This window comes from Oncorhynchus clarkii, chromosome 5 (assembly GCF_045791955.1).
Source record: "Oncorhynchus clarkii lewisi isolate Uvic-CL-2024 chromosome 5, UVic_Ocla_1.0, whole genome shotgun sequence".
Classification (NCBI taxonomy): Eukaryota; Metazoa; Chordata; class Actinopteri; order Salmoniformes; family Salmonidae; genus Oncorhynchus; species Oncorhynchus clarkii.
This window is the reverse complement of record NC_092151.1, coordinates 60328949-60347840: the sequence shown is the minus strand read 5'-3', so window position 1 is coordinate 60347840 and position 18892 is coordinate 60328949. Positions and strand designations below refer to the sequence as shown.

The window sequence follows — 18892 nt, the reverse complement described above, 5'->3', positions numbered from 1 at the left end:
GATAAGTCATTCGTGGCAGTTGTGTTTCTCCTCTGAAGCAAATGGAAAAATGCACGCAGCTGGAGATTACGCAATAATTGCAACGGAGGACACCAAGCGAGCACCTGGTAAATGTAGTCTCTTATGGTCAATCTTCCAATGATATGCCTACAAATACGTCACAATGCTGCAGACACCTTGGGGAAACGACAGAAAGTGTAGGCTCATTCCTTGCGCATTCACAGCAATATAAGGAGACATTGGAACACAGCGCCTTCAAAATCTGGGGCATTTCCTGTTTGAAATTTCATCTTGGTTTCGCCTGTAGCATCAGTTCTGTGGCACTCACAGATATCTTTGCAGTTTTGGAAACGTCAGTGTTTTCTTTCCAAAGCTGTCAATTATATGCATAGTCGAGCATCTTTTCGTGACAAAATATCTTGTTTAAAACGGGAACGTTTTTTTATCCAAAAATTAAGAGCGCCCCCTATATCGAAGAAGTTAATGGACAAAAAAAGTGCTTTTCTTTCCAAAACAAGGACATTTCTAAGTGACCCCAAAATTTGGAACAGTAGTGTACGTAGATGCATACATACATACAGTTGAAGTCGGAACTTTACATGCATCTTATCCAAATACATTTAAACTCAGTTTTTCACAATTCCTGACATTTAATCCTAGTAAATATTCCCTGTTTTTAGGTCAGTTAGGATCACCATTTTATTTTAAGAATGTGAAATGTCAGAATAATATTAGTGATTTTATTTCTTTCATACCATTCCCAGTGGGTCAGAAGTTAGTATTTGATAGCATTGCCTTAAAATTGTTTAACTTGACTTTGTGATGGCCACTCCAATACTTTGACTTTGTTGTCCTAAAGCCATTTTGCCACAACTTTGGAAGTATGCTTTGGGTCATTGTCCAATTGGAAGACCCATTTGCGACCAAGCTTTAACTTCCTGACTGATGTCTTGAAATGTTGCTTCAATATATCCACATAATTTTCCTGCCTCCTGATGCAATCTATTTTGGGAAGTCCCCTTCTCAACAGTTTTTACCCCCAAGCCACAACACTCTTAAACAGGTAGCCTAATGGTTACCCAGACTATTTTCATTGTGTGCCCCCCAACCCCTCTTTTACGCTGCTGCTACTCTCTGTTTATCATATATGCATAGTCACTTTAACTATATATTCATGTACATACTACCTCAATTGGCTCGACCAACCAGTGCTCCCGCACATTGGCTAACCTGGCTATCTGCATTGTGTCCCACCACCCTCCAACCCCTCTTTTTACGCATCTGCTACTCTCTGTTCATCATATATGCATAGTCACTTTAACGATACCTACATGTACATGCTACCTCAATAAGCCTGACTAACTGGTATCTGTATATAGCCTTGCTACTCTTTTTTTCAAATGTTTTTACTGTTTTATTTCTTTACTTACCTACACACACACACTTTTTTTCTCACACTATCGGTTAGAGCCTGTAAATAAGCATTTCACTGTAAGGTGAATGTACCTGTTGTATTCGGCGCACGTGACAAATACACTTTCATTTGATGTGCAGTTGTAAACCATAGTCAGGCTTTTTTATGGCGGTTTTGGAGCAGTGGCTTCTTCCTTGCTGAGTGGCGTTTCAGGTTATGTCGATATAGGACTCGCTTTACTGTTTTATGTATTTATTTATTTCACCTTTATTTAACCAGGTAGACTCGCTTTACTGTGGATATAGATATTTTGTACCCGTTAACTCCAGCATCTTCAAGGTCCTTTGCTGATGTTCTGGGATTGATTTGCACTTTTCGCACCAAAGTACGTTCATCTCTAGGAGACAGAACGCGTCTCCTTTCTGAGCGGTATGACGGCTGCGTGGTCCCATGGTGTTTATATTTGCGTACTATTATTTGTACAGATGAACGTGGTACCTTCAGGCATTTGGAAATTGCTCCCAAGGATGAACCAGACTTGTGGAGGTCTACAATTTTATTTTCTAAGGTCTTGGCTGATTTCTTTTGATTTTCCTATGATGTCAAGCATTGAGGCACTGAGTTTGAAGGTAGGCCTTGAAATGCATCCACAGGTACATCTGTGTTGTTGGAAAAATGACTTGTGTCATGCACAAAGTAGATGTTCTAACCGACTTGCCAAAACTATAGTTTGTTAACAAGAAATTAGTGGAGTGGTTGAAAACGAGTTTAATGACTCTAACCTAAGTGTATGTAAACCTTCGACTTCAACTGTACATGCATAAACAAACAAACGTATGTGGATACCCCTTCAAATTAGTGGTTTCAGCTATTTCAGCCACACCTGTTGCTGCCCGGTGTATAAAATTGAGCACACAGCCATGCAATCTTCATAGATTGTGCTGAAGCGTGTAGCACATAAAAATCGTCTTTGATCGGTTGCTCTGCCTCTGGAAGCAACTTCGGCACACTAACTGTTAGTTCGGAGCTTTATGAAATGGGTTTCCAGGGCCAAGCAGCCTCACACAAGCCTAAGAGCGCAATGCCAAAAGTCGACTGGATCTGTGTAAAGCTCTCCGCCATTGGACTTTGGAGCCGTGGAAATGCCTTCTTTGGAGTGATGAATCACTCTTCACCTGCTGGCAGTCTGACAAACAGTTCTGGGTTTGGCAGAAGCCAGTAGAATGCTACATGCCTGTATGCATAGTGCCAACTAAAATTTGGTGGAAGAGGAATAATGGTCTGGGGCTGTTTCTTCATGGTTCGTGCTAGGCCCCTTAGTTCCAGTGAAGGGACATCTTAATGTTACAATGTCAACCTCACACTAATGCTATTGTTTTGCTGAATTAAGCCTGGGCTATATCAAATTCATTCAAATGTATGTTTTTACACTATATTCCAAATGCCTTTATCGCAGAATCAAGTTATTTTATTTTCTGTTTTTAATCGCATTTTATTTCCGCTTGTTCTTATGTCTTTTTGGTGTCTTCTCGTTACCTCATTTTTTGCGGTGCACCTTCCCATTTACACCAGATGTGGCTCACCATCTGGATTTGGTCTTATGTAGATTTTTTTAATTTTTTTTATTTTTATTTTTTACATTGGATAAAAGTAGAGCCTCAGCTACAAAATGGTATCATACACTGCATTTTTGAGGAACAATGGGAAAGTAATTCTGCTTTAAGTTATTAAACTTGTAAACTCACTTTTGAGAAAATAGCCTTGTAATGTTTTGGTTTCTAGTGAAGAGCTTTTTGTCTACACCCATTCAGCATCGTTCACACCCTCTTAAGCTTTAGCTCAACACATCTCGTTTCTGGCTGATGATTTAACATGAAAACAGCCTAACCAGCTCTGCTGGCAACAATTTCATCACTCTTTTTTTGCAGACTTTTACTGTCACCAACCATATTCAACGGGTATTGGACACTTGAGCTTAAGACATGAAGTTATCTAGCTAGGTAAACAATGAACCTGCCAAGGTAAACGTCTAAGATCACACACCTAACGTTAGCTATCATAGTGCCAAATCATGTTACTACCCTCCATGAATAACCACCCAGGTTCAATATTAGCTAGCTAACATTAGGTTCTAACTAGAAAAGCAAACAGTTCTGGGATATGAATAATAACTTTATACACATGACGCTAACTAGGGAGCCAGCCAGCTAACGTTAGCTAGCTAGCTAACAGTACACTTTAGCTTGAAATGAAACCACTTTCTGTCAAAATTAGAAACATGTAATATCTGAATGTAGCTAGCTAGACTCTTACCCGTACACGCATAGTCATGCATGGATGCCACGCCACGGTTTCCCTGTAATCCGGAGACAGGTGTTTTCGCCATCTCTTTAGCTATCATACTCTGATTTCAAAACTTGATCCTCCAGAAAGTGGAGAGCAACACTTATGCAGCTCCACTACACAATACATTAAAAACAGATGCGTTCGACAGGATTACCAACAGACTGACCAGCTCAAATAGACGTCCAAATGGCAGACAGATCCGAACTCCCCTCTCGACATGTCCAGCCCACTCATTATCTCAGCCAATCATGGCTAGTGGGAAGGTTGCTGTTTCTGTGGCTTAACCCTCCAAACTCTTAATTTTAACAATTTTATTCATATTTACAGATGGCATGAAAGTTCACGTGTTCCAGTAGACATTTCTGCCAAAAAAAGTTTAAATGGCTCTCCTTTGAAGTCTTGCGACATTCGCCTATTTTCCTGAAACGGTCACATAATGACGGGATGCTCATGTCTCATCCCTAATACTGGGAGTCGTTGTCCTAAAGGCAGGAAGGCTTTGATTCAAAATAAATGCATTGGGTGAGTGAAACCTCTCGCTTTGCCTCTTTCTCCCAAGCCCCTCCCGCTACCACTCACAACAACAAAGATGAGAGCACTTCTTCCTCTCTGACAAACGGTTTCAATTCGCTATTTGCATTTGAGGGTTGGTCCCACCGACTCGGTCATATGGACACAAATTAACATTCGACTTTAATAGAGAAGTTAACCTTTCAACTCATCAAATTTCGAGCAGAACAGGCACTACTAAACAGATGAGCATTAATTCTGGAAAATGAATGCGCAGTTTGTCGCATGCGCATTACGGGAGCACGTAATGCTAGCAGAATTGTTGTGATTGTTATATTAGCTGTTTAGTCTGTTTTAGAAATGTGCAATAAGCATTAAACAATTTATAAAAGGAATTGGCAACTCTTCCTGAGAAATAAGGTAGGGCACTTGATTTCAACATCTGAACAAAGTGGACAGGCTAGCATGCTGTTCAAACATTTGGAGACGGACATAAGGTTGCACTCAATAACAATTCAACTGAATTCCGAGCTGGTGAAATTCTACCTACATCCAAGTTGGCTAAACTTGAAATACAAATATTACCTGGCGACTCACTAGCACATGGGCTTGTGCTTGAGAGATTGTTTATGAGACTGGTTTAAATGTTCTGTAATGCCTGCTACATCAGTGATTGTGCATCGTTCTGGTTAAATTTGTTACAAAAAGGGCATGTTTATAAAAACAAATGCCAGGTCAGTGATTATTGCAAAAAAAAGCAGGTACAACTTTTGATTAAACAAAAGTGCTTGTGGAAGGCATATTCAGTCTTGGTACACAAGCTCTGAATTCATTATGTATTTCTGACTGTTCTGACTGTTTTAAATGCAGTTTATTTGACCTTTTAATTGTACAGCAAAGCTTATTTAGAGAACATTTAAAAAAAAATCAAGATATGTTGTGGATCGCCCATAAATGTGAAAAATGTTAGATATGAGTTTTAGGCCATATTGCCCAGCCCTAGGCTGAATGGAGGCAAGTCATTGCAATGTTACAAAATCTAGTGGAAAGCCTTCCCAGAAGAGTGGAGGCTGTTATAGCAGCAAAGGGGGGACCAACTCCTTATTAATGCCCATGATCTTAAAATGAGATGTTCTACGAGCAACTATATATATATATCTCCACACATTTTTGGTAGTGTACATACAGTACACACATACACTACCAGACTCTCACACTCTGACAAACACCTCGCCCTTCAATCCTAACCTCAATAATGCATAACAAGAAACACCAGGGGAAGACTATTGCCCTGGCATCATATGACATAACCTTACCTCCAAAATGTCTGTTTTGCTTTGGAAACACATGAGGCTCAATGAGCCCTTGATTTCAATTTGATAACCATATGATATTCAAGATGGGGTTTTTAGGAAAACAAAAATAGCAGCCTGCCTTTGCCATATAAGAACAATTTTACTTCATGTATATTCCTTGTTGTATTTCATGTGACTCGTGGGATTTCCCTAGTAGGTCTCAATGTTGCTTTGTTCTTGTTGAAGTGCCAGGGGACAAGCAGTGTCACTGGGTCCAACATTAACGATGTCTCGCTGGCCCAGGGCCAGTAAAACCATGTTGGGCCGGTAACTTTTCAGCACATTTTTGCATTCCAGTTAAACGTTTACCTGCTCTGTCAGTCTACCATTGAAGACTACACATGGAAAAATCATATTTCATATACACAATATGATTGGCAGTTCATTCAAGCCCCACCACTCTACCAGTCACAACTTCTTGAGCACTCCATCAGTACGAGTTGATGCCTTCACACAGCACATTGTCAATAGCAAAAAGAAGCTCCCATCAATCTACTTGCTGAGGTTATTTATTTTATTGTGTTAGTGGGGGGGGGGGGGATGTACAAATTAAACCTTCAATAGTGAACATACTAGCAATATGCTGGCTACTGTTTAAAGCTGGCAAAAAGCTATAAAAAGACACCTATCAGTCATCCTGGCTAGCCTAATATAGCCAGGTCTATCTCATTTGGAACGCAGTTGTTTTGAAGAGCCAATGTCCTATTTTGGGATGTCAAAAAATGTCAAAAATGACGTACTTTAGAAACAAAAATGAATGCGATTATTTTTTTTGTTCTAAATAATAGCATAATTTATATTGCTAAATTATATTACATAGCTTTTTAATACTTAATAATAAAAAGTTTCACATTAATAGTTGAATATAGAGAAAGCATGCCAACCTATAGGCCCTGCATGACCCCAATGCGTTTAAAAAATACACCATGTCTGGGCCAGTAGATGACTGTCATCCTTGACATTTAGACTCACCCTCCTAGACTATGTCACGTTTGAGCACAATGTTTAACGGTTTCAAAAAAATCCTTCACCTCTGAACAGACCCAGTAGCTTCCTGGCTTGTAAAAAGCAGTGGAGCTGTCTGAGTGCTGGTTGTTCAGTCTGACCACACTGCATCCATGTGTGCGTGTGAAAAGGGGCTTCAGCACAAGGCAGGCAGAGAAAATGTAAGTCACGGGGTCATGAGTAATCCTGAAACACTCAACCATGAGCACCATCTCTCTCTGCCCCTTCCCCCACTCTCCCTCCATGCCACTCACTCCTTTCAATATTACAGCATGGTAACACTAGGCCTATGTATAGTGTGTGGAGGATGTATGTCGTAATTGTGCTCCTGATAAACTGCCTGAGTGACACAATTATATTATGCTTCAACCGGCTGGTAGAGTACTGTATGCTAGCTCTGAAGTTACGCAGGTCCAACTGTTACTCAATAAATTATATTTTATGAATGTCCCCTCCGAGTGAAATCCAATCAGAGGTGCAGCCTTTAATAGACACGGCATCCGATAGGGCTAGTTTGTCGTTTCTCTGGTGTAGAGCTCAATCAGGATATCCTTATTGTTTAGAAATGCACTGCTGTGCACTAAATGTTCATCTGGGGAATGGAGATTAACCATATTTTGAGTCTCTGAGAAATATTACTCTACCATGTAATCTATGAATGATCATTGAGTGCATCACTGATTTATTCATTAGGCCTATCTATCCATATGAAGGCTATACTGTGAACTCTGGACTCAAGAACCTGACCCTGGTTACCATGGAGAATGGAGACATTTCCATTGTGCTCTTGAATGTAATTATTGTTGGTCTCCTAACATCAGCTGCTCTGAGTGCTTTCTGATTAAAATGGCTGGTAAGGAGGTCCCTTCTGGTACTCGGCAGAAACGGATTGGCTCTGTGAGGGGAGAAGTAATAGGAGTGTGTATGCTTGCGGTATGTGGGAAGTGCCTTGGGCCTCTGTAGTAGAGGTCGACCGATTTAATCGGAATGGCCGATTTAATTAGGGCCGAGTTCAAGTTTTCATAACATTCGGAAATAGGTATTTTTGGACACCGATTTGGCCTTTAAAAAAAATATATATATATATATATATTTATTTATTTATTTATTTTTACACCTTTATTTAACTAGGCAAGTCAGTAAAGAACACATTCTTATTTTCAATGACGGCCTAGGAACGGTGGGTTAACTTCCTTGTTCAGGGGCAGAACGACAGATTTTTACCTTCTCAGCTCGGGGATTCAATCTTGCAACCTTACAGTTAACTAGTCCAACGCTCTAACACCTGCTTTACATTGCACACCACGAGGAGCCTGCCTGTTACGTGAATGCAGTAAGAAGCCAAGGAAAGTTGCTAGCTAGCATTTAAAATGATCTTATAAAAAACAATCAATCAATCATAATCACTAGCAAACGTGGTTGATATTACTAGTTTATCTAGCGTGTCCTGCGTTGCGTGTAAACGATGCGGTGCGCATTCGCGAAAAAGGACTGTCGTTGCCCCAACGTGTACCCAACCATAAACATCAATGCCTTTCTTAAAATCAATACACAAGTATATATTTTTAAACCTGCATATTTAGTTAATATTGCCTGCTAACATTAATTTATTTTAACTAGGTAAATTGTGTCACTTCCCTTGCAACAGTAAAGGTATGTGCAGGAGTTTGGGCCGCCTGGCTCGTTGCGAACTGTGTGAAGATGATTTCTTCCTAATAAAGACAGCCAAATCCGCCAAACGGGGGATGATTTAACAAAAGCGCATTTGCGAAAAAAGCACAATCGTTGCACGACTGTACCTAACCATAAACATCAATGCCTTTCTTAAAATCAATACACAGAAGTATATATTTTTATATATTTTTAAACCTGCATATTTAGCTAAAATAAATCCAGGTTAGCAGGCAATATTAACCAGGTGAAATTGTCACTTCTCTTGCGTTCATTGCACGCAGAGTCAGGGTATATGCAACAGTTTGGGCCGCCTGGCTCATTGCGAACTAATTTGCCAGGATTTTACGTAATTATGACAACATTGAAGGTTGTGCAATATAACATCAATATTTAGACTTATTGATGCCATCCGTTAGATAAAATACTGAACAGTTCCGTATTTCACTGAAAGAATAAACGTTTTGTTTTCGAAATTATATTTTTCCTGATTCGACCATATTAATGACCAAAAACTCATATTTCTGTGTGTTATTATGTTATAATTAAGTCTAGGATTTGATATTTGATAGAGCAGTCTGACTGAGTGGTGGTAGGCAGCAGCAGGCTCGTAAGCATTCATTCAAACAGCACTTTCGTGTGTTTTGCCAGCAGCTCTTCGTTGTGTGTCAAGCATTGCGCTGTTTGACTTCAAGCCTATCAACTCCCGAGATTAGGCTGGTGTAACCGATGTGAAATTGCTAGCTAGTTAGCGGGGTGCGCACTAATAGCGTTTCAAACATCACTCAATCTGAGACTTGGAGTAGTTGTTACCTTTGCTCTGCAAGGACCACGGCTTTTGTGGAGTGATGGGTAACGATGCTTCGAGGGTGGCTGATGTCGTTGTGTTCCTGGTTCCAGCCCAGGTACGGGCGAGGAGAGGGATGGAAGCTATACTGTTACACTGGCAATACTAAAGTGCCTATAAGAACATCCGATAATCAAAGGTATATGAAATACAAATGGTATAGAGAGAAATAGTCCTTTAAATACACTGCTCAAAAAAATAAAGGGAACACTTAAACAACATAATGTAACTCCAACTCAATCACACTTCTGTGAAATCAAACTGTCCACTTAGGAAGCAACACTGATTGACAATACATTTCACATGCTGTTGTGCAAATGGAATAGACAACAGGTGGAAATTATAGGCAATTAGCAAGACACCCCCAATTAAGGAGTAGTTCTGCAGGTGGTGACCACAGACCACTTCTCAGTTCCTATGCTTCCTGGCTGATGTTTTGGTCACTTTTGAATGCTGGCAGTGCTTTCACTCTAGTGGTAGCATGAGACGGAGTCTACAACCCACACAAGTGGCTCAGGTAGTGCAGCTCATCCAGGATGGCACATCAATGCGAGCTGTGGCAAAAAGGTTTGCTGTGTCTGTCAGCGTAGTGTCCAGAGCATGGAGGCGCTACCAGGAGACAGGCCAGTACACCAGGAGACGTGGAGGAGGACGTAGGAGGGCAACAACCCAGCAGCAGGACCGCTACCTCCGCCTTTGTGCAAGGAGGAGCAGGAGGAGCACTGCCAGAGCCCTGCAAAATGACCTCCAGCAGGCCACAAATGTGCATGTGTCTGCTCAAACGGTCAGAAATAGACTCCATGAGGGTGGTATGAGGGCCCGACGTCCACAGGTGGGGGTTGTGCTTACAGCCCAACGCCCTGCAGGACGTTTGGCATTTGCCAGAGAACACCTAGATTGGCAAATTCACCACTGACGCCCTGTGCTCTTCACAGATGAAAGCAGGTTCGCACTGAGTACATGTGACGAGACGTGACGTGAGTCTGGAGACACCGTGGAGAACGTTCTGCTGCCTGCGACATCCTCCAGCATGACCGGTTTGGCGGTGGGTCAGTCATGGTGTGGGGTGGCATTTCTTTGGGGGGCCGCACAGCCCTCCATGTGCTCGCCAGAGGTAGCCTGACTGTCATTAGGTACCGAGATGAGATCCTCAGACCCCTTGTGAGACCATATGCTAGTGCGGTTGGCCCTGGGTTCTTCCTAATGCAAGACAATGCTAGACCTCATGTGGCTGGAGTGTGTCAGCAGTTCCTGCAAGAGGAAGGCATTGATGCTATGGACTGGCCCGCCCGTTCCCCAGACCTGAATCCAATTGAGCACATCTGGGACATCATGTCTCGCTCCATCCACCAACGCCACGTTGCACCACAGACTGTCCAGGAGTTGGCGGATGCTTTAGTCCAGGTCTGGGAGGAGATCCCTCAGGAGACCATCCGCCACCTCATCAGGAGCATGCCCAGGCGTTGTAGGTCATACAGGCACGTGGAGGCCAGACACACGACTGAGCCTCATTTTGACTTGTTTTAAGGACATTACATCAAAGTTGGATCAGCCTGTAGTGTGGTTTTCCACTTTTAATTTTGAGTGTGACTCCAAATCCAGACCTCCATGGGTTGATACATTTGATTTCCATAATTTTTGTGATTTTGTTGTCAGCACATTCAACTATGTAAAGAAAAAAGTATTTAATAAGAAGATTTCATTCAGATCTAGGATGTGTTATTTTAGTGTTCCCTTAATTTTTTTGAGCAGTTTGCAATGTAAAACTTGTAAACTGCAATGTAAAACACACCTGGGAATATTGAAGACTCATGTTAAAAGGAACCACCAGCTTTCATATGTTCTCATGTTCTGAGCAAGGAACTTAAACGTTAGCTTTTTTACATGGCACATATTGCACTTTTACTTTCTTCTCCAACACTTTGTTTTTGCATTATTTAAACAAATTGAAAATGTTTCATTATTTATTTGAGGCTAAATTGATTTTATTGATTGTATTTTATTTAGTCAAAATAAGTGTTCATTCAGTATTGTTGTAATTGTCATTATTACAAATACATTTTAAAAATCGGCTGAATAATCGGTATCGGCTTTTTTTGTTCCTCCAACAAAATCATTAAAAATAAAAATAAAATCATTTAAAAACAGTGCTGCACTTAGTAGGTGAGGATGTGTAAGGAGCGGTGGAGAGTTTGTGGCGCTCTGTGTTCATGCTCGCCTACATGTGTGTTTACCTGAAATCAGAATGCATGTAAACACATGGCTAGCATTCTTGCTAGAGAGAGTACTTTCTGTGGCATGATGCTAGCATGTTGTCACCGATTTTAGAGAACGAGCCAGACTGCTTGTGGCCTGGGTCACGAGCTCTGAGGTCTGAACTCTCCGCACAGACCATCTGATTTGCTGTATGTCATGATTCAGGGAAAATAAGAAAAATACTGCCCTGCTTAGTGCTTACTGGAAGAAGAATAGTAGGAGAGCACTTTTACGAACCATACATCTCTCCTCTAAGCCACAGTCTAGAGTGACGAGTGAACAGAGCTCTACGTCCACGGCTATACACATTCAGCACTCAACGCTTTAAATCACACACACACACACACACATTGCACATACTCTTTGCTACTTCCTGCGTGTCCCACACCTCTGTATATGTGCATATGTCAGGTTATCTTCTGTTATGTCACATTGGTGTGTTTGAGCTGGCCCGTTCTGCCTCCCCACCTGCTCATATCCTCCAAGGAGAGACCATATGAGAGGCTTTAATAAAGGCATGTTCAACTCCGTAGTAAATCTCTCTTAAGCACTGGACTGCAAAGGAATGGCTCAATAAGAGATTTTGGATAATGTCCGTTGACTTAACAATGTCAGGTTCTGTACCAAGAGAAAGGTGCCATGTGTTCTGTTTCATTGTAACTGAATCAAGCTCAATGACTTGTTTTATTGTCCCTGCTTGTTTTATTGCAGTAGAATGCCTTGGAGATTTAATAGTTAATAGTTAAATTATGAGATGCAGGTCTTATTCCGGGCTTGTTTTGCAAAGTCAGTTTCATTTCTCTTCTAACACGTGTCACAAATTGCCTGTTGGATGGCCTACTTTTATACCAGGCAGTAAACAAACAAAGGTTTGCTACAGGCAGTCCTCCCAGTTGAGGCAAACAACTAACTTTGCAATTTGTGGGAAATGTTGCTTTTAATGTTTCACACTCTTATGGATTTAGTTCTGTCTCATCAACAGAGATTGAACATGTTGAAAACTACAACAGCAGCAGCCCACCCTGCCACAGTGTTTGTATTGTCTGGGCTGTGACAGAGGGGAGAGATGATACTGAATGCTTGAAAGATGCAGCTCGTCAGTGACACATCCTTGCCAATGTCCCAATAGCCTCAGAGTGACCTTTACCGACCAGAGGATTCCCACAATCTCACTCATGACACCACCCAGAGGGTGCACTCAGTCTGTCTCCCCCCGTAGACCAGCCCAGTGGAGGTGGGCAACAAGTTGCCACAGTAGACCTGATGCCCCATCTGTTCCTGTTAGCAGGGGGCAGTGGCCATGCACTGTCCCTCTACCAGGAAGGAGGATGTGATTTGTTTCGCATGAATCATGATTTTTATATATATAAAATAAATACATTTTGTAGATCTCTTTTTAGTACTAGCCTTAAAATAAAAAAATAAATATATATATATATATTCAAATATATCAGTAGCATTTCCCCCAGATGTTTTGACAATCATATCATAGCCTTGTTTCCCGTAAGCGGCGATGGAGTGTGTCTCTGCAGGTCTCTGGATGGGCAGATAGAGAAGACATCAGCTGTTGAGAGGCCTTCCGTCATATGTCTAAATCATTGTAATCTCTTGATGTATTTTTTTTTTAGGTAGACCTAGCATTTATCTGTTTGTCTGTATTACATATACACCTATGCTATACACCTAAGATTTTTGAAGTAATAACTATCAGATATACACTCACTCATTGTCAGCCTTTGGATTGTCTCTGTGGACAGAACAGTTAAAGATTGAGACATCAAATCCTTCCCCGTATTTATGAATCATGTAGCTAGATGTCAGTGTGTCTGGTGCTTTGACAGCTTGAAATGACAATTTCATATACTGTAGCTCAATTCTGATGAGTGACTTCCCATTCCATTAGCTCTTTAATTTGTTTGACATCTCAGCAAAACTCAATCATTAAAAGTCCAGATAATTTTCACTTCTAGCAGCAGCACAGCCTTCCAACAGAGCCTAATCTGTCAGGCAGACAAAAGTCAGTGTCTGAAAATAAACCTGCTAGCCAGCCAACCTCTAAATATAATAATCATTAAATACTGATCCGAGACATTGAACATGGCCGTATGCAATGGCGTGAGAGCCGCTAGCAAGGACCCATTTGCGCAGGACTGTTTAAACTACAAATGCGGTTGAGTTACACCATGTACAGTAAAATGGGCTTGACTGCCAGTAACTCTAGTCACTTACCAACAGAAGCATCATTTCCTGAAAGCTCCTCCCCTCCTCCCTCTGTTCCCCTCCCCCTCCCCTCTGCTCTCTCCCCAGCACCTTAGAGCATTGAGGAAATAGACCACAATCAATATGTCTAAACCTCTATGTAAATACCTGTCAATCCAGCCATAGTAGAAAGTGTATGTTTTTAGGGCATTGTTTTCTTCCCAGAGCCTACCTGTAGTGTGTGTTGTCCATTTCTGTGTCTTCTGGAAGGAACTGGTAGGGCCGTCTGCTCTTGGGAAACATTCCAGATGTGAGGTGTTTCCACTGCTCCAGCACATGGAAGGATCTGTCGTAAGGGAAAGGTGAATTAGGAGAGTGTGGTATTTCACCCCAGAGCTTTTGGACTCATGTCTTCTATCCTGCCGTTTTGGACTAAACTCTATTCACAGTTGGGACGACCACTTCCCAAGGTACTGCTGTTATTTATGTTGAAGTGTGTAAAGCAGAGAGCTTGGTGTCTGGGGTTAACACGAATGTGTATATATGTTAGCTGACTGTTTTAATTTGATTGTTTCTTTTCGTAATCAAATGTTTGAGACACTGATTGTCGTGTATAGGTGATCGAGAATATGTAGATTAGGTGTTATCTAGTGCATTTACCAATGCTGTTTTCAGTGTGGTTGTAATTTATTTTATTGAATGGGTTATTAAAAAGGATGCTTCATACTCCTTACACCTCCTTGATAAAATAGAAATCTTCAGTACACCTATGACGCAACTATTTTCTGCCTAGCTTGCATCATGGCCTCATCTGACCTCATCTGAATTTTGTCTAAAAACCTAATCTTCATTTTTTAAATGTATTTTATTTTTATTTTTTACCTGTATTGAAAACAGTAACTCCCTTCAATGTGCTCTGAACATTTCATGACTCTAGGACCAAGAAGAGATATTCAAAATAGCTTCTGAGGTTTAATAATTGTGTATTTGTTAATGTGAATATGTGGCAGTTTTTTGTTTTTCCCCTAAATCTTTTCTGTTTTAGAGATGTGGTTTTCATCAGATGCTGACGATTTGCTAAAGGTGTTCAGGGCTCAACAGTGCACACATTTAACTCTGTTTATGCGCCTAAAGAGGAGCACCACTGCGCCTAGAAAAAGTTATGATTCTGTCTTTAATATCTCAAGTATATTTAATTGTGCTCCTAAATTTCTTTGTGCGCCAACATTTTTCAACTTAGGCGCACACGTGAATGTTGCTAAATAAAAAAATGCACCGTAGGGCCCAGGTGTTGCCATTTCAGAAATGTATAGGCACTGCTCTTATCAATAAGCAATTGCTGAAATATGTTCTGGTGCTCATTCGCTTCTTCACACGTTACTCTTAGACCATTGGACGGCTTTATAGTCAATGTCATTTTCAATAAAACGTCATACGTTCGATTTGGCTGCTGGGGGGCAAGGAGGCCCCTAGCTCCGCTAAAACCATTGACATCTACGTGCCGTTTTCAAGGGATTGTTAAACAAATGTTATAACTATTTGGTTTTAATATCATCACCTATTGAGCATAGTCAAAACTACACATTTCTGGTTAGTCCATGCGAAACAATTGCGCACATTTGGCTCTATCATCAGAGTTATACAACTAGTAACTGCATGCTTTTCTGGATCTGTAAACACCAATGATCATGTCATTTGAGATATGTGAAGGTACCTATCCATTTGGCATGTAGCTAGCTAAACAAACATAATTTTGCTTACTTCATCAGGGATTAGGCATTTGGAAAGAGCTTGACATCGGCAAGACCTCGTCCTGGTGAAGTTGACCATTAGACTTCAGTCATCAGTGTAGACTGCTCTCAAATCATGATGTACTGTTTTTTATTTGTTTTTGTTTATTTTGTGATGTGCCTTAATGTGTCTAGACCCTGTGGCAGCAGCTTTTAAAAACAACACAAAAAAACATTATTTAACCTTTACTTAACTAGGGAAGTCAGTTAAGAACAAATTCTTATTTACAATGACGGCCTAGGAACACTGGGTTAACTGCCTTGTTCAGCGGCAGAACAACATTTTTTTACTCTGTCAGCTCGGGGATTCGATCTAGCAACCTTTAGGTTACTGGCCCAACACTAACCACTAGGTTACCTGCCGCCCCAATCCCCAGCTAATGGGGATCCATAATAAATATAAATCAAACTATTTGAGACCTAGTTTATCTGCTGAAAGTTTGCTTGTTAACTAGCCATATTGACATGATCTGTTATTAGCTAAATTTGACATGGTCCATCAATCAATGTAGCCTATATCATGTCGGTCAGCAGCAATCGTAATTAAACACTCTTAAAAACAATGTTGGAAAGGGGATCACGTTCACTAACTTCGCTAGGTAGGCCTACATTGGTTGGAGAAAAAAGTACATTAGGTCTACTTACCACTGTTTAGCCAAAGTTTCTACCGGTAGCTTGCAAAGTAAACATTTTATGCAGAGCCCACAAAAGTTGGAAAATTAACCTAAACCACTCATCCTTGTTAGGTGTAGTTCACTTTTATTTTACATCACTCAAATAACTCTGGTAGGGCTAAATGTGTGCAATTGTTTTACATGCAATAATCAGAAATTTGTAGGTCTGACTATGCTCTTCAAGAGGTGATAATATTTAGGGCTGTCCCCGCCCCCCAAAAAATCGTTGTCGACCGACAAGTTGTCTGTTCTTTAGACCAATGGATTGATCGGAAATGTTTAAAGCGTATTTATTAGAAACACCCTATTTTTGAGTAAAATCAACTATATGTATGCTACTTTGCCTAATGCTTTAAGCACTACAATTAAAAATGAAGACACAAAAATGACTAAAGAGTGAGGCAGAGATCAATATAGCCTAACCGGAAGGGGAAAAAACCTGTTCCCGACCCGCCTCCTGCTGCTGGCCTTAGCAGATTCTGCCATTATGTTCCTGAAGTTACCGGCAATAGGCTACACCAGCGGTCGGCAACCTTTTCCATTTGGAGTACCATTTCTACTGATTTGCTTGCCAGTTATGATTTTCATATGCACATTTTCGTGGAACAGTTTAATTTAATTTATAATAAGGTCTTCATATTTCAAAATCAAGGTCATGTGGTTAATCAAAACTAGCTAAATGATACACATCTAAAAGTAACTTCTATTGCCAATATATAAAAATAACCTACATAAAACAAAACAAATAAAAACATTGCAGCCCGAAGATAGAAAATGTCCTGATTTCAAAATAAATATTATATAAATCACATTGGCTATGCATGCCCTGTCTGCAAGGAACTTGAAACGTATCAACTTATCTTGGATCCGGTCTGAAGCTGGTGCTAGAAAACATTCAACATTGTATAAAAATTATGGGCACTCATTTTCCCAAGCCAGTGAGCTCTGTCCAGACAGATACAGCTGTATGCTATTTGCGCAAGGGATATGAAGTAATCAGGTAGGCCTTTTTAATTACATTTCCACCAGATCAGAGCTTGACATTTTGTCCCCTTTCATGCTGAGTAGTTATCAAAAGAGCTGGAGCTGGAAATATTTTTCAAATAGGCTACATTGAAGATCTATGGTCATTCTAAATGGGTGTAAAAACAGACCGCTTACTTGCTTTTTGAGGCAAAGAAAAGATTGCTTTGAGAAGCTCCACAGTGATGGTGAGTTAAGACGATCAGAAATAGTATCAGATCCCCAAATGGGAACATTTTATAAGCCTACATTTGCACCCAGGCCAGGTAGCCTAGGCCTAGTTCTATGAGTAATCATATAAAAATGTGCGTGTGCAAGATTGACAGGAGAGCTTAAATTGACAACTCGTAAATGGCATGAAATAAACCAGAACTTTTTCCTCACAAAGTGTAGCCTAGGTTGTGTGCTCTGCAAAAAACATGTGCACTCCGACAATGACAACAGTAAGAATATAATAATCATATATTGAATGCATTAACATAAATTACCGTAACAAAACAAACATTGTAGATTATAAATTATGGTAATTAACTGTAAATGATCCTGGTGTGCCATCCCTGCGGCCTCCGCAATGGATTAGTCCCCTCAGACAGGCGTGAATCAGACGGGTGTCTCGTGTGCAGTTAACATTTCTTAAATATTTGCCACTGCTCGACTAAAAAATCTTGGTCGACTAAATGGTTTCAGCCCTAATAGTAAACTCAGCGAAAGAAGAAACGTCCTCTCACTGTCAGCTGTGTTTATTTTCAGCAAACTTAACGTGTAGATATTTGTATGAACATAAGATTCAACAATTGAGACAAACTGAACAACTTCCACAGACATGTGACTAACAGAAATGGGATAATGTGTCCATGAACAAAGGGGTTGTCAAAATCAAAAGTAACAGTCAGTATCTGGTGTGTCCACCAGCTGTGCAGTGCATCTCCTCCTCATGGACTGCACCAGATTTGCCAGTTCTTACTGTGCGATGTTACCCCACTCTTCCACCAAGGCACCTGCAAGTTCCCAGACATTTCTGGGGGGAATGGCCCTTGCCCTCACCCTCCGATCCAGCAGTTTTCAGACGTGCTCAATGGGATTGAGATCCGGGCTCCTAGCTGGCCATGACAGAACACTGACATTCCTGTCTTGCAGGAAATCACGCACAGAACAAGCAGTATGGCTGGTGGCATTGTCATGCTGGAGGGTCATGTCAGGATGAGCCTGCAGGAAGGGTACCACACGAGGGAGGAGATTGCCTGCAATGACGACAAGCTCAGTCCGATGATACTGTGACACACCGCCCCAGACCATGACAGGCCCTCCAAATCGATCCCTATCCAGAGTACAGGCCTTGGTGTAACGCTCATTCCTTCGACGATAAATGTGAATCCGACCATCACCCCTGGTGAGACAAAACCGCGACTCGTCAGTGAACACTTTTTGCCAGTCCTATCTGGTCCAGCGACAACGTTGTTGCTGGTGATGTCTGGTGAGGACCTGCCTTACCACAGGTCTACAAGCCCTCAGTCCAGCCTCTCTCAGCCTATTGTGGACAGTCTGAGCGCTGATGGAGGGATTGTGCGTTCCTGGTGTAACTCGTGCAGTTGTTGTTGCCATCCTGTACCTGTCCCACAGGTGTGATGTTTGGATGTACCGATCCTGTGCAGGTGGTGTTCCACGTGGTCTGCCGCTGCGAGGACGATCAGCTGTCCATCAGGTCTCCCTGTAGTGCTGTCTTAGGCATCTCGCAGGACAGACATTGCAATTTATTGCCCTGCCACATCTGCGGTCCTCATGCCTCCTTGCAGCATGCCTAA

The 18892-nt window shown here is 41.2% G+C and overlaps 1 protein-coding gene across 4 annotated transcripts in view; it reads left to right on the top strand.

Moving 5' to 3' along the window:
* Positions 1-18892, top strand: part of LOC139409138 (protein strawberry notch homolog 2-like) — a 105140-nt gene that overhangs the window by 46354 nt on the left and 39894 nt on the right. Inside the window, exon 1 of one of the 4 annotated variants that reach the window (XM_071153892.1) lies at positions 13870-14073. The exons of the other annotated variants lie outside the window; for them this stretch is intronic. Within the exon in view, the coding sequence (XP_071009993.1) occupies positions 14011-14073 (63 nt within the window). The 5' untranslated portion in view covers positions 13870-14010. Of the gene's footprint in view, positions 1-13869; positions 14074-18892 lie in introns of those variants that run through there. 4 annotated transcript variants of the gene reach the window in all.